The sequence below is a fragment of the Echinococcus granulosus genome (assembly GCF_000524195.1).
Source record: "Echinococcus granulosus chromosome Unknown EG_S00236, whole genome shotgun sequence".
Lineage (NCBI taxonomy): Eukaryota > Metazoa > Platyhelminthes > Cestoda > Cyclophyllidea > Taeniidae > Echinococcus > Echinococcus granulosus.
In genome coordinates, this window is record NW_020170616.1 from 2,422 (window position 1) to 18,538 (window position 16,117).

Below are 16,117 nucleotides of genomic sequence, written 5' to 3' on the forward strand. Positions count from 1 at the left end.
AATGATAACTAAATAGAACTTGAAGGAGGGTTGTTTACTCCGAACGAGAAGGTTCAATCTCAGTCGCCTTTGTTCACCTGACTGCGACATTGGGCATCCACCCACCGCAGTGGACTGGCCGCTTGGGTGTCCAAAAATGCGTCCAGTTCGATGTAGCATAAATTTACTCGGTTACGACACCCTAATCCTTTGATATTTCGAAAAAAGTCTCGAACTACATCGTCTGGGACTAAAATATGGAACTTCCCAGCAAAACTAGGACTTTTAGCAGATAAGGACTGACACTGTGGGATGTTGGTCCCATCACCCACAGCTGATCCGCATGCCAAGGGCCAGGCGGTGCACTGTTAATCAAGATAGCCGTTTCCTGTTAACAAGGGTATCGAACTCGATTCCAAGGGCACTGCAGCAAAGCATTTGCTTGAGAGGTACTGACATGCTCTCCTTACAACTCAAGCCCCACCCCGAGTGCATTCGACTTGCTCGGATCAGCAAAAAAGAGTAGCTCAGGGGGTCAGCATCGCAGCACAAATGATATTGTGAGGTAGACTGCCCTAGGGTGGCACTTACAAATCTTTCCGTCGCAAAAATTCAAAGGTCATCTTGAAACTCAACCAGCTACAAGGTGTGACTTCTCGTATCCCCTTAGTGGCATGGCTTTCTGGCAGTACCTATAGCCTCCCATCTCCTCCACTCCTCTAAAAATTCCATGTCCATTGAAGCACCAACTTTCTTGTTGTGACAGCGAATATTTAGATTTGTCAGAGAGACAAAAAAACTTACCGGAAGTTTCCCGTTGACCCCATCTGCCAAGAAGGTCACAATTTGTTGCTTATCGAGGGCAGAAATAGCCTCAGGGGTGGAGTACAGTGGATGCAGCATGAAGGTCTGATTGAACGGATAGTAGAGTAGGAGGTTGGGTGGTTCCAAACTCGTCATGGCCAAACTGCTAAGGCCGCGGGTATCCACTGACCACGCAAATTTGAAGTGACTGATAAGCGTGAAGATGGTATGCAATCAGAATTATTCAGTATTTAACCAGCTCTATGATACAAGGTGAGGTGTGTTGGTTTCTAGTTTGTTGCCTTATTCATTTTTATTAACGATAGGTACTCAAGTCAAACTTCACATTCACACAAACTCATGCTATCACAGCAGTGCCACAGTCGCCAGTACAACCTGATGCGGTTAACCAGGATAATTGACAATGGTTGCAATGATTGCCTACACCCACCAATAAGTGATGAACATTATTTTAATTCACCGAAGGCAGAAAGCCCAAAACTGCCGATTTCCGTATTAAAAGAGGAATTCAAGCACGGTACGGCACTGTAGCGAAAAACTCACTTAAACGTTTAAATGACTGACAGTTAGTAGAGACCGCAATCGAGGTGGTTCCATTCCCAGCCCACAGCAACCATTCATTCAATGGGAAATGTGAGCTCATAAAATCACCAAGGCCTGAGAACTCTAAGCAACACTCTGTCAAAGAAGCTAAACTGTAAATCCACCAATGGGAAACCAATGTGATTTAGAGGCGAGGTTAGAAGTAGACTGTAGCATCTCATCTTCAAGGTAATTTTACCCGCACTGAAAGATATGTAGGGCCACCAACTGCGGATTTAACCGCAACTAATGTTAACTAGACCTAAAATGTGACTCCGTCGTACAAATTATTAAAGTTAAGCTCTTGAGGTAATGCTCATAACTGACGGTCCAGTCATAACCAAAGTATGCAAATTAATAATGTTTTCCAACCTTAAAACCTACTTACACAGTTGACGAGTCCCCTGAGTTTTTGAAAGCAAGATCTCTCCCGATGTATTTGAAACTAAAATAAAGAAATGTATGAATAAATTAACAATAAAAATCCTCCTCCCAATCACTAAATAAACCTACGCTTTCATGGAATCTGAAATGTAATCGACTAAGAAGACGCAGACTATCGAAGTGAGATCGCCTGTCATCTGACTGAGATCATGGGCAGTAAGATGACCAAAAGCCGGCTGACGGTTTTCCTCAATGAAGCTTCTTAATTGCGACACCAGATCACCTAAAATTTCCAAAAACGAAGTGGTTATTTTAGAGTATAGAAGAGGAGGTCCGCAGTGCCATTGCCATCCACCTTCCTGTGGTTGAAAGCGTCTTCTGTCCCCATCCTTGTAAACTAAAACCTCCCCAGAATGATTTGGAGCTTCCTCATCGAGATGATAGAAAAGCAACTGAAGTCGATATTCTTCAGCCGTAGCATTGAATGCACTCTAGGCGATGAGAAATGATGAAAGAGTAGTAAACATACCCACAAATCGCTAGATCTACCCCCGTGATGAAGGAAAAAGACATCATCAAAGAGTTCCTCCACCTTCCTTTCCAATGCTCGTTCATCTGCCAGCGGTTCAACAGGAGGTCTTCAAGTTAGTAAAACGAAATCACGAAATCCATTCCACAACCTACCCAATAACGCTTTCCACGAATGAAATAATACCTTTGACCGAACGCTCACCACTGAATGCATAGGATTTATTGCCCTTGAAGCTAAGAAAGACAGAAGCGCTTGGTGATTAATCGAACAAGCGAGAGAAAAGAAATGTGGATAGGTACACAAATTGATTTACAGAAGGACTGTGGGGTATCCCTTGACGCCAGAGAAAGAAGTTTCGGCGGGGAATCGAGTGCCATCGATCCTTGCGACAATAAGGTTTGGAGTGGCTTTAGATAGCGCGTGTGCCGCCTCCGAGTAGGGCCCTTCAAATTGGCGGCAGTAGCCACACCACGGAGCGTAAAACTATTCATTGAATAGAGGTAGCAATGATGCTGGTTACCTTCACGAGAGCTCCTCCCGGAGAAGAAATGACTTTGGTGAAGGAACTAAAGAGATGTAAGTTAGGGAAGGCGCATGAAGGGGGACGACTTACTGTGAGTCGAGTTCAACCACAGACCCTTGGTCAGCATAAACCCTTACTTTAGAGTCAAAGTATTAAATGGAATTGAGGCATTACCTCTGTTGAAAGAGATGGCTATTAAGAGAGCAAGAAAGCAGTAAAAACGCATCTAAAGAGATACGCAAAGAATGCTTAAAAGCAATGAGTGGGACGAAACGTAGGTGTAATTACGTAGAATTTGTCTGAAGATTTATATCATTACTCAGTTGCGAAGTAGGTCATGCACAAAAGCGTAAAATTTAGAAGCAAAGTTTATCAAATACGTTAATAAGGCTCTATGAAAAAGTTATGACACATCATAGAACACTTAATCAGAAATTAATTTAAGTAGCAATGGATTTAACCAAACGCAAGTGCAGAACACGAGTACATGAATAAAAAAGAGGCGAGGCCTCAATAGTAAGAGACCTGAAAGAGAACACTACAAATAACTTTGAAGAAGGATCAAAAGTAAAATAGCAAAAGAACGACAAGTTCAACTAGCGACTCAAGGACTGTGAGCACAAAGCATTGGTTACAAACAAAATCCAGAAAAGTTAATTGTTTGAAAAAAATATTTGTAAGGAACCCGGTTATGAGACACTTTAAAAAGAAAACCTTAAAGTGGCCAAGTATATCTTTTCTATGGCAAAGAAGTGCATGAAAATACGCGCAATTCCGGTAATCAATTCTAACTTAATTTTTCTGCTATGTCATACCTTTTTGTCACAAAATATTTTTAGATAGCAGCAGCATTTAGCAGTCTGTGGTTATACCTATAATGCAGAGAAATTGGCTTTTAACGTTTCTTGACTCATGAACAACATAAAAACGCTTGTTTTAAAATAAAACATTACATGGTACCCATAACTTTTGTACACTTTGTTGTTGTTTAAGAAACTATATATTTATCTCGTCCAGCATCTCGCGTTTTGATTCAGCTGGTAAATCACTCGCACGAAATAAGATGGTTAAATTTTTGCTAAGTTTAGTTTCAACTGTATTAGCTCGCACCGCATGCGACTTTTCACTTGGACCAATCAGACATATGCCACCCTGCAAACTAACCTTTCCGCATTTTTGAGTCATTTCTTTTAACCTTTGCTAGTTTACTCACAAGACACTTGTAAATGGAGCCTGGCATCACTCACGGTTTGCTTATTTTTCTCTGCTACTTACCCCTCGGATTGGCGGACGATAATATTCATACCGGTCTGTTCCCACTTAATTATGCCTTTTGTTTATTACTTGGTGGCGTTTTGCCTCCCCATATTTTCGAACTAGTAATGGTTTGGCCTAACTTAGACAATTTTGTCCCTACGTTTGACTAAGTCGTTACACACTTTGAATTGTTTTGAAGATTTCCAGATTCCGTCGCCTGGTTGTATATTTTAAAATTTCCTAGATGAGGCGCGTGTTATTATCGCTCAGCCTTCTATTTTTAAACTCCTGCGGGTAATCTACTCTTGAGTTCTCCCACATTCCCTCCTGCGCCTTTTTGGTTTTAATTACATGATTGCCCAAGTTTCAATCCCTAGATCACTAAAAACAGCAAATAGTTTTGACATTGGACGAAATCACTTGTCATATCCTTTAGTTGTCTCACATACTGGCAATCCCCTCATTTCACTCTCGGCCTTCGAAGAATTGCCCATTTAGCTTAGTGGCAGGGTGCTTTGCGTGTTTTGACAGGTCGACTAACTACTGGGCCTAAGGTCACTACACCCGTACACTCGTTCAGTACAGTTGCAATTTACTTTAGATTTCCCGTGCACGACCGAACTGATTACGCAATTGCCTTGAAGAGCCCGAGGTTTGAAATCTTTTGCCTGAAGTACATAGCTGTGTTTTCCTTGTTACAGATTCATCAAGTAATTCAGTAAGGCAAGTTTAGTTACGTAATTTCAGCGCTAATACTAGTAGTGTTACTCATGTTACCCTCTGTCAACAGTTTCGCACGGCTTACCTACCTCCGTTTCTAGTAGCAATTCTTCTGTCTCACTCCTTGACAAAAATAAGGCGTGGAAAAACTAGCAATGAGCATATAAAATGGTAAAATATTTCTAAAGCGATGTTCACTGAGAAATTCTTAGAAACTGGGTTATTTTTCAACACCATGTTTGCTTTGAACGCTTTTTGACATTTTGATGTAGTACTTGTAGTCATTGTATCCTCACCACTGACAACTGCGTTAGCCTTTGTTTGAAATTGAGGAATAATCGGCAATAACTTCCCACAAATAGTAATTGTTCATATTTGATCTGGGATTCAGCAAAACGCTCACCTTGTGCCTATTCGATAAAGCAGTTTTGGGTAAAGCTCGAGTCGGAGGCGATTTTGGGGGGTTTGCACTTTTATTTATTCTAACCACAACTCTTTTACTGACAGGTCTGTTCTGGCAGCTCACAGACGTCCATGTGGACTTGAACTACGAGAAACACGCCTGTCAGGGACCATTGGGTGACCCAAATTGCGACTCGCCACTCAGCTTGTGGCTTTCAGCGCTAAACGCCACTCGTCAAGTGCTTAGCTCAACACCGGACTTTGTTGTCTTCTCCGGGTCAGTACTTGGCAATTGGATGCTTGTACGAAGTGTAACCTGATAAGTTCGATCATCTTAAGTGCAGGATTTGTTTCTTATTATCATAATCTCACTGCTACTTGGTCGGAAGTTTGACCTTTGTCTCAAATTAACAGTTTGCTTGGTGGTTAGCTAAATGGCAGGTGTTTGTAATGCCATTTATATATAATCGGAAAAATGTGGAGTTTTTGCATCCGAGTTATTTGGGGATAAGTCCTGATTGATGCAAGCAAAAAGGCGACATTTCCCACAGGGGTTAGCTGTAATTACAATCTGGCTAAGTTCCCCACACAGTCCAATCATGCCCTAATACTTTCTGTTCGCCACTCCAAAGTCATTTTGGGCGTCCTTCGGAGTCTTTTTGAGGGAGTGTAGTAGTGCTCAGCTCCCACACTACTGGTCAGATTTGTTCGTTGCACAAGTCCTGTGATTATTTCATGGTTCCCTGTCTGATTTTCCAGGTGTTGGCTGTACCATATCATTTCATTACCTTGGTTTCACTCTTATGTTTGTTCGGTTATACAAATCAAACTTGAAGACTACTTCGAATGCACGCCCTTTACTTGAGGGAAGAAAAGCCTTTCTCGTGCTATTTTTACAACCACGCTTGCTGTGTACTTGCGAATACATGCGCCTTCACGCATATACGCACTCTTTGTTGCTAGCTTTGCTTGTGAAGGGTGCATAATGCCAATTCCCTTCACATGGTGGTAGTTACTTGCAGCACGCCGGTGCTTATGAATAACTGAACTCGGTTTTCTGTGTTGCCATTCCCTATATTAGTGGTACAGCTAGTATTTTGAAGGTATGCTGGTTTAAACAGCGTTCTATTTTTCTGCAAAGGTAATGTCATTCCACATGTGGCACCTCGACTAACGGATTGATTGACTGGCGATTGTAACCCTAAAAACGACCCACATTTGACGCGGATGACATCGAGTTTCGTAGTGTGATGAAAGCAGCTGTGAATGCGGAAAGGTGTGAAAGAAGTTGAATAGATGGAAGATCGGTTTCTGTTTTTTCATCTGAACATCTATTGTATGTATGGTTTAGGGCTAAAGCTGCTCTACTTGGGGTCACTTAAGATCTTGGCAGCGCTTTAAATAGAATGCTTTCATGTCCGAACACTGATCTATGCGTGCTGATTGACTTGTTTAGAGACTCCGTCAGCCATGGCAACATTACGCAACATGACTTTGAACGCACTATGGAGACGGTAGCTTCAGCTCTGAAGGCTGTTTTTCCATCGGAGCGCTCGAAGCAACAGCCACGTAGCAGCATTCCGGTAATCGTCACCTTGGGCAATCATGACGTCTTTCCAGACAACGATATGTCCGTTGAGATGGACGACGCGGACCGACGGCGGTGGTGCACCCGCCTTGGTTCAAGTTCGACGCTTTGGGGCGATTGGATTGCGAATGCCTCCGACGCCGACGTGGATGGATTTAACGATGGTTAGTAGTCTATCAACCCTACATACCTTTAATCTATCCGCCTCGACCTCTCTGATTCAAACATTCATTTATCAATCCACCTTGGTTTTGTTTATCCATCCGCCCGCTTTGGTCCCGACCATTCGCCTATTCTGAATCCGTCCGTGCATTCATTGTACCGATGGTAACAATCGGCGACGGGATAAATTGCGATTTACCTTTTTACTGGAGCTGCGTGCTCTTCACAGCCTGTAATAGTAATGAGCTTTCTTTTTTGATGGAATTGTTACGGTTTTTCCTTAAAATAAACTTCCCGGGTTCTTCGGAAAATAGGTACAAATTTTTGGGTTTATTTACGTGCATGCTGCGACGGACTTTATCAACCACCATGACCTTACGGACAGCTTACACGGGTTTCGCTCCACGTTCTTGTTGTCTCATCTTGCTTTACAGGAATTAAAAGCGAAAAGTAATTCCTTAGTCCTCCTAATTTTGTTTTGGAAACAAGCAAATGATCCGCCACGTTGCAAAATACTGGCAAAACTGAAAACGTGTGGCGCTTGTGGACCCGTTGGATTTTGTGGCAATTTTGTTAAAGAATGTGAATTTATGGAAGTTAGTAAAGTAGAAAACTACTTCCAAGTGTCTTACTATTTGCATCATTCCAGTAGAGCTTATTTCTTTTCTCTCGCTCTCTGTGAGCCCCTCTTATGGATTTTAGGGTGTTTCTACTCCCTTCGTCTTCGAGTCGGTGAAACGGGAAAAGCGCTACGCATCATTTCCCTTAACGGACTCTTCTATACTCCCCGAAACAGACGAAGCAATTCCAGCATTCCCGATCCCCTCGGCCAGTTCCAATGGCTCACCAAGCAGCTTCAATCTGCCCGTCGTGAGAGGCAAAAGGTGGGTACTCCTTTGAATGGTCATTTAAACCCAGTGCTTACTGCTTTTAAAAACAGGTGTAACCCCCCAGATCGCGAGATTTCGCAACGCAAAACGCTGCTGAAACGTGGTAGACAAGATTTTTTATGATTAGGAGTAACTCTCTTATCTCTAAGTCGGGTTTTTGATTACCTGATTGCGATGAAATGTGAGTGAGTAGGCTGAATGACGCGGTACTGCGCGATTTTTGTACTGTCTAAATGGACACTTTATCTACTCACAACGCAGAAGTAGTAATGGTCGCTTGCTGTCTTCCTATCCCTCAAATCACAGGCCATAATCATAATGCACTTTCCCCTGGGAGCACCCGAGAATTCACCCGTGGAATTTCATCACCTCTACGAGATCTACAACCAGCGTCTCCTCCAAATCTTCACCGAATTCGTCGATGTGGTCGCTTTTGGCCTTTTCGGTCATCAGCACACGGACTCCTTTCGTTTCATTTCCTCCATTTCTGAGGGTATGCCTCGAATCCATTCTTTATTTCAAATTGAATCATCGCTGCTTTCACAGTTTTTATTGTTCTTCAAAGACCCTTTTGACCTTGTTTTCTTTTCTACAGAAGGAGCAAAGTTCGTTCCCCTGATACCTCTATTTAACATGCCTTCCATCAGTCCAATGAATTTCACGAACTTGGGTGCCTTCAACCCACGCGTTCGTGTTTTCAACTACTCCATCACATCAACCTCTATCCATCTACATGACTTCTACCAGTTCTACACTGACCTCTCCAGCACTAGCCCCGACACCAAAGCCCCATGGAGTCTTGAATATAGTGCTACCAAGGCCTACAACATTCCCGATCTCTCAGCTCGAAGTCTGGAGAATTTACTGACTCGTCTGAAAGTTAACCGCACCCTGTGGTGCGCCTACTGGAACCATGAGTTGGGAGGGCTCGAGCATTCCTCTGGTCCGTGTCCAGAACTTCATTCATTCAGACACTGCCGTCATCTATGCACAATGCGGCACCTATATTACGGCGCTCTGGACGCCTGCCTTCGTGGCTGCGGCGGTGCACCTTCTCCCACTTCTGTGCGGACAAGCACGGACCAGGTGGATAGTTGGAACGCACTGCCAGTGGTGGCACTAGTATTAGTCGCCTTCCTTGCTATCCTCTTTGGAGTCGTGTTGTTGGCAAATCGAGAGATATGCCGGAGGGGCGGAAGAAGGGGTGATAGAAGGGGACGCAGATGGAGGGGAGGCGGACTTACACGAGGGAGTTACCTCATCACCTACCACCAGGCAGCACTGAATGCATCCATGTCCAGGACGAGGCGCTCTTCAGGTACGGAGGAGTTGGAGGAGGAGAAAGCGTTGAATGCAGATATGGAAGACGGAGCTTACGACGCGGATGCCAGTGCTAATGAAGAGGGGGAAGTGAGGATAATGGATCATCTCACAAGGCTTTCAGCTTCTGGAAAGAGTGGAGAGGGAGGGGGAGAGACGTATTTCTCGGTTCAAAGCTCTTTAGAGCGTCTGTGCCCAAATCAGCATGACCGCTTCGATGTCGGCGTGGAGGGTGATGTGCCTGGTGTAGACATTGGTCGATTTTGAGACAATGGCATCGGCAAATTTTGGCTGCATTTTCTCATCATCTCCCTTCCCACCTTTCTAAGTCTTTCGTCTCCTGCCTACTTCGCACACTCTAATGTGTAATAAATGTGAAATACATTCTTACTTTTATTTTGAATGTGTGGACGAAGGTTGGGGAAATCTGCAATTTCACCTTCGAGTTGGATCTCTATCACGATCATCTGTGTCAGTGTTTCGCCAGCTTGCTTCGGGTAGCAGTGCTCGACCTCAGTCGTCCCATCCTGCCAAAAGTTTATCACTCTTCCCTTTCTCATTCATATGTGGGTAATTTGCGTTCCTAGCATGGCATTCCCTCGAAAATAGATACGCTGATGAAATTTGGGGTGGGGGGCACAGAGGGTCAGAGGATCCCGAACTCAAAAGCTTTAATCCATGCCTCGCGGTACGGCTTCTGTCCGGCTTTAAAATGCTACCAGTTCACAACGCAGGGTGGGAAGTGACAATTTACCCTGAGTGGTTCCAGGAATTATTCAAGATCTGCGGTAGTGCATTCAACTGTTCCATCTATGAGAATTCAAAGTATTTAGTGCAGCATATCCACGTAAGAAGTGTCGTCAAATTTATCCAGGAAGAGGATACCCGAAATTGTGCCTATTTTTCCTTTCTCCGGTGTGTGGTGCGAAATTACATGGCTTGATTGTCACGGCCTTGAAGTTGGGCAAATTCAGTCAAGTATGTCAACATGAATTAATGTCAATGCAACAAAGCCTCTGAAGGTGGCAGAAATTCCGGGAAAAAACGGTCCTGTTCGACTTTCTAGGACTCCTCTCTTTTTGGAGGTAAATCTTGCACATTCTGAAAACCGCTCGCCTACTCCTTAAAGCATAGTAATGGTCACATGACTAAGCCGGTTGAGTGACCTGAACTGAGGCGTAGACTCTGACTCAGCCCCCGGTGGTGTCTCCCCTCCAGCCATCAGGCCCGTGCACCCACATAGGGCCTCCACGTTGTCCTGAATTCTACCTATTGATAATCTAGTTTCATCCAGGCTAACCGTACATGCAACAGCATAAAAAGCGGCAACAAAGTCCACTTCTGCTCCAAATCAACCGCTGATTCATTTGCTTTTCCGCTACGCATTTAACTTATGTGAACCATTCTGTGCTTTTGAGTCGTCACACGACAGTTAAAGTGACCCCTCTTCCCACTCAGCATTCATTAATAATTAAGCCTTTGATCCACTACCCTTACTCTCTTTCTATTTTTCAAAAGGGTCACTTTAGGTAATTGATCTCGGTAGACCCGTGGTTGCTTAACCCTTCCTCTCTGCCCTTGTCGAGGAAGCGGGTCGCAAGACGATTGTTTAACACATCGCGCTAAAATTCTTGCATACTAAACGCTGCTGGTAGTTTAAAAGATGTTCAAAAATTGTTTTCGGTAATGTATGCTAGTGCGACTTCACTTCCGCAACAAACGAAGGTTCAAATTGGTGGGTTGTAAGTTGGTTTCTATGGCAGCCCCCGTTATCTGCCGGCGCAGTTCATTAAAACGATCATTTTCCGTTTCAAATGTCGGACCTGTACAATTAGTGCTTCTTATGCCAAGTTTCTGCTATCAATTAATATTAGTTCTTGTGTTTTGCACCCGGCATTCTAAAATATTCCAAATTATTTTCAACCATCATAGGCTATTCCATGGAATTTTGTGACTTTTCTTAATCAAATTGAGAATCTTTTATCCTATTTCGTCATTGCTAACAATTGTCCACACTGTTAGAGTGGAATATTATGGAAAACAATAGGAGTTGGCGCCGTTTTAACTCCCAAAATGGCAAGGAGTTTTCTTTAAGTTGAGCGCACTTCGCTGGTACCAATGATACGCCATCTCACGTCGGGTCAATCGCGATTTTGATTACCGATGACAATTTCCGAGAAGTCTCCACACCGGAAAGTTGCACAACCTGCACTGGCGAAGAGGATGGAACTGGTCTGCGTGGATCTCCTACTTGTTAGGAATTTGAGTGTAATTTCATCCGCATTTTTCCTTCGAAAGTCTGCTGCGTGCTTCACAATTCGTTGTGCACACTTTGAGTTATACAGTTTTGTGCTTGAAATGTGAAGGCGTAAGTATTTATTGGAGACTCAGCAGATGTGTTGCCGTCTTCAAAAATGATCTTGATTAATTTTTTTCTATGAATAATGTGAAGATATAAAAGTCTGGATCTTCCTGCTATTTCCGTCTTCAAAGCGCTGAGGCGGTATTGGTGTAGAAGTCCAAAGGCTGTCTCGTTGTAGATGGATTTTATCTTTCCCCGGAGTCTGCGTCTTCTAAGTGTTCTCTTTTTAAAGACAAAGGTTTAAAAAATTTGCAGACATCGGATTACCGGAAAATTTGTACACAAAGCCGTAGGTTAGGTGGCCGCTAAATGATCTCTGTTGAAGTAAATTCGCCTTCTATTCCCTGACCATGACGGTGACAGTCGCCTTAGACAATTTGACAAATTATAACCTCGCTTATTCTAATGCACCAACCTTTAGGACGTCCTATCCAAATGTCGGTCACAAAAACTATTTCACTCAGTTGGTTTTGGTCTGGTGCCAAGCGCTTAAGACCGGTTGGGGGACTGTGATGGAAAGCGTCGGGTGGGAAAGCACTTATCAAATATCTCGAGGGCCTAATAACGCTAGAGCCAGGTAAAATACACTGAAGCCAAACGACCAATTCATTTACACCTAATCCTTTTCATTTGCTGCGGGTCTCTGCTCCCTCTATAGCCGCCTGCACCTTTCATTGAGTGGACCCAGATATTGCTCACTTTTCCGTTCTCCATGTGTTTTCTTTTGTGTGTCTGAATCTCAAACACTCCTATACGTCGCTCTTGTGTTAACTTCCTCCTGATTTATTTACATTAGGTGGGGATGAACTTTAAGCCAGCTACTAAGAACTATAGGCCCGGGACTATGCAAATAACAAATAAATAACACACACGAAAATTCAGTCAGCGATCGCGTAAGGATATGCTGTACCCCCACGACTTGTTAATATACCTGTTGGCAAATAAGGGCACCCATATCAAGGGGTTTGTCACCTGATCACTCTGTTTGGAACCTCCTCTCCATAACAGATCTACACTCCTTCATTTGAAAAGACAGATCCGATTTTAAAAGCGTCAGTTATCTACCATTATGTAGATAACCATTACAAAGAGGACACTGGAGGGTCTTATAGGGAATCGTTAATCCATCTGTCAACACTCAGCTCACAGTTTATAGCAATTTGGTTTGCTGGAACCATCTCTACCACACCGGAGTCGGTTACGGATTCGTCGTAATCAAGTTCGAACGAACCAGTCACAACTCTGCCACACATTCAACTTATTCGCTTTCATGATGCGATAGCTGTTTAACGGATCTTTCTAATTGATTCGAGGCGTTTGGTTGTTTTTTTAGCGTCCCGATTTTTCGCCTGAAGACGAAAGAAATCATAACAATATTACCGAAAATATACTGCCAACCTACTGAAGGGCTTAGAGGAAAGGGGGCTTCTGCCATGCCACGGAGGCCATGCCGCCCAGAGGAAGTACAGAGGCGGAGGATTCAATGCCCGCAAAACCAAAACGAAGATGATCGAGTTTCCTCTTGAGGGCATCTAATTTAACGCAGCTACTTTAAAATAAAATCACTGGTTCATACTTCATTTCGTGCCGTTTAATAATGGGCAAAGGCACAACTTTCTTCATAACACTTGCTCATTCATCATCTTCGACATAGGGATAACTGTATAATCAAGTGCTGGAGGAGAAAAATTATTCGAGACACATGATTTCCTGCTGCATATGAGTATAATTACCTTATACTAATAAATCATTGCAATCGTCTGGTGTCCCTTCGCCAGTTTCTACCCTGATATAATGAACTAGAACTTTAGCATAAATATGACCACTCTATTAATATACAAAGGTTTTTGATGCGTGTTATATAACTTACTCCCTAGCTGAGTGCATGTCTGACATGACATGAACCTGACTTTTATCGGAGGTGAAAGTTTACTTCTTACCATCCGAATGGCCACATAATAGACATGAATGCGCTAGAGAGAAGTGGTGCTGGAAAGTTTCCACGACACAACGCTCCTCCTGACGGGCGTCACTGTTACCCCGCCACTCGGTGACGCACAGGGGTGCCTGTTCTGCAAAAAGGGTTAAAACGCCATGATGGGAAGCAAAACGAGGCAGACATAATTTAGCGCCTCTAGACTTCCTTAAAGAAAAAGGGTGGCGTAATACTCCTGCAGAATGTGTATTGTTAGCTTGCAGAAGGGCTTGGGGCTGCCGACATGGTCCATGGGTCAAAGGTACAATGGTGGAGCACCTCGATGACCCCTTTATCAAAACCGGGAATTAACTGACGCAATGGAATGCCACCACCCACTGAGCTGTTCCCGCGCCTAATTATGCTCACCTTAATCAATTTACCAATTAACGATCAAACGTGGTTTAATTTATTGATTAATTAATTAAATCGTCTGTCCGCCTAGTTGCGCATTGAAGTAGACCTGGTAGTCCGAATTAACTGGGTTTCCTTCAGCCTGATCGAGATAGAACCCGCCGACTTTCCCAACTGCTCACGATGTCTCTGATAAGTGGGTGGACAAAATCCATACCTTTACTAATATCCCCTTCAATGTCGCTTTTATTCCAACCATCTTTGTTTTATTCTTTACCTTTTATTCCTTCAGTTATTTGAATTTATCATCATTCAAACAGGCAAGTGTCTATATTAATACCTATTTTTACGGTCATAAATCAGTAAATCTGCCTTCGTAAATGGTAAATTGCCGATTACCTCAGTACTACTTAAGTCAATGAAATGGATTATTCACTTTCCTTGATAACTATTGAAATACGACTTGTATCACTGGATGCGATCACATTTGCACATTTCGTTTTTTTCCATTGTTAGATCTCTTTATACAAGCATCAGATGCTGATGATGATGATGTTAAAAAATGCCCTTCAGAAAGGCTTCTTGAACAAATACCCGAATCTGTTCGGGGAATTATTGACAAAGTTATCGCGATACGACTTAGGCCAGATCGAACTAGTGAGGCAATTTCCACCTCCATTTTGTCTTCTCCATATCCTCCAACAATTAGGGAACATGATCTATGCAATTTTTTGGGGGTAAAATTGCTAGTTCTTCCTCTGTTACCACAAAATCAACCCTAAATCTTTAGGTTATGGATTTGGAGTTGAAGCTAGATTCCGATTATGTGCAACCATTCAATAATCTTCCCACCGTTGAATTCGGAATACCGACAGACTTTCGTCCCTACGTTGTCCAATGGATGATACATGTATGAGGGCAATAAAAATTACTGTGTCGATATTGTGATTTACACTAATTTAACATCTTTGAGGTTATTGCCTTAAGATGCATCAGTGGATGGGGATTCCAACGAGGGCCTTGCACACAGCTGTGGGGCTAATGGATCTGTGCACCCAACTTCAGCCCATTGCGTGCCAAGACTACCAGACATTAGCCATGGCTGCACTCATTATGGCCACTTTGCAATGGAAACCTATTTTTGAAGTTGATTTTTGTAAGCTGTGTGAAATTACTCTTAATGAAATGGCACCGCAACAGGTTAGTGCCAACATTTTCTACTCAGCTTCGTAAACTGGTTCACTAAATGCCATTAATTTTAGCCTTCAATGCAATTACTTTTAGATAAGAACGATGGTAGCATCAATGAGGTCATGGATTGGAAGTAGAGCTAATTTTCCAATTCCACACCAATTTCTCGACGTCTTTATTTTTGGCCTCCTTGACTTCACTTATGATATGATAAAATGGGTACTTCCCCTTTATTTACTGGGGTATGTTCACCAGTATGACCTTCGAGTCATTTAAAAATCATTCCCTTCCTCTCTTCAGACTAGAAAGGCCTGCAATTACATCTTCGATTTGGGCCTTCAGGACGAGCGACTGTGTCACTATTCTGCCACCCTGCGATGCGCTTCAGTTCTCTACCTCATTCGTTATATTTTGAAGAGAAAATGTGATTGCTCGGATGATAAACAGGGTGGTGGGAAAAGCTGTCAATATCGCAACATTCCTCTATGGCCTGAAGCACTAGTGAAATTTACGAGTCACCACGACACCGCAATACTTCGACGTGTTTCCGGCATCTACCTGGATGCTCTAATGCTGGCCCAAAAATATGGAGTTAAATTTTATCAGCGATGTCATTCGGGTTCACCAAACTCGGTATGTTAACACAATTAGTAAAGTAAAAGCAAACTAAATATTCAAATTAACTTGTTTAAAAATCTAAAACCACATTTTACGCAATTGCTTTTGATAGGATTTACTTTTATGACATTAGCTTAGATTCCTTGCAAGCTTTCTTCATGTTTATTCTTTGATGACCATAGGTTGTTTTCAACAAGTACATGAGACCGGAATATAACTACATTGCAATGGATCCAAAATTGCGCAATTTCACCCATTTAGACAGAATTATCTTGGCATCAGCATAACAGCGAGTTATTTGGCCTATGGCAAATCAGCCTTAAATCCTGATGTCCCGAAAAGCCCTCTTTCCCACTTCGTCTGCACTTTTAGCATAAATTCTCACTCTGAGAATTACTGCCTTATTTTTGTGTTGTTACACCCAAAAGGAGGCCCTCCTTCTTTGTAACATTT

At 42.9% G+C, this 16,117-nt stretch overlaps 2 protein-coding genes across 2 annotated transcripts; one reads left to right on the forward strand and one right to left on the reverse strand. All coding sequences in view use genetic code 11, as the record gives it.

Annotated features, from left to right (window-relative positions):
- Positions 1-59: 59 nt before the first annotated feature.
- EGR_10575 (Protein disulfide-isomerase TMX3) lies at positions 60-4,010 on the reverse strand (the record flags this gene model as incomplete). Its single annotated transcript, XM_024499824.1, has 10 exons — positions 60-344; positions 784-991; positions 1,775-1,831; positions 1,900-2,053; positions 2,126-2,261; positions 2,300-2,408; positions 2,455-2,535; positions 2,616-2,785; positions 2,823-2,868; positions 3,823-4,010. 10 exons carry the CDS (start codon positions 4,008-4,010, stop codon positions 60-62), a joined length of 1,434 nt encoding a protein of 477 aa, XP_024345758.1.
- Positions 4,011-4,051: 41 nt separating this feature from the next.
- On the forward strand, positions 4,052-15,951 carry EGR_10576 (hypothetical protein; the record flags this gene model as incomplete). The annotated part of the gene is made up of 14 exons (XM_024499825.1): positions 4,052-4,133; positions 5,310-5,481; positions 6,661-6,956; positions 7,657-7,838; positions 8,151-8,337; positions 8,440-8,930; positions 9,120-9,410; positions 13,947-14,040; positions 14,372-14,592; positions 14,646-14,765; positions 14,843-15,055; positions 15,140-15,265; positions 15,347-15,679; positions 15,847-15,951. 14 exons carry the CDS (start codon positions 4,052-4,054, stop codon positions 15,949-15,951), a joined length of 2,913 nt encoding a protein of 970 aa, XP_024345759.1.
- Positions 15,952-16,117: the final 166 nt, after the last annotated feature.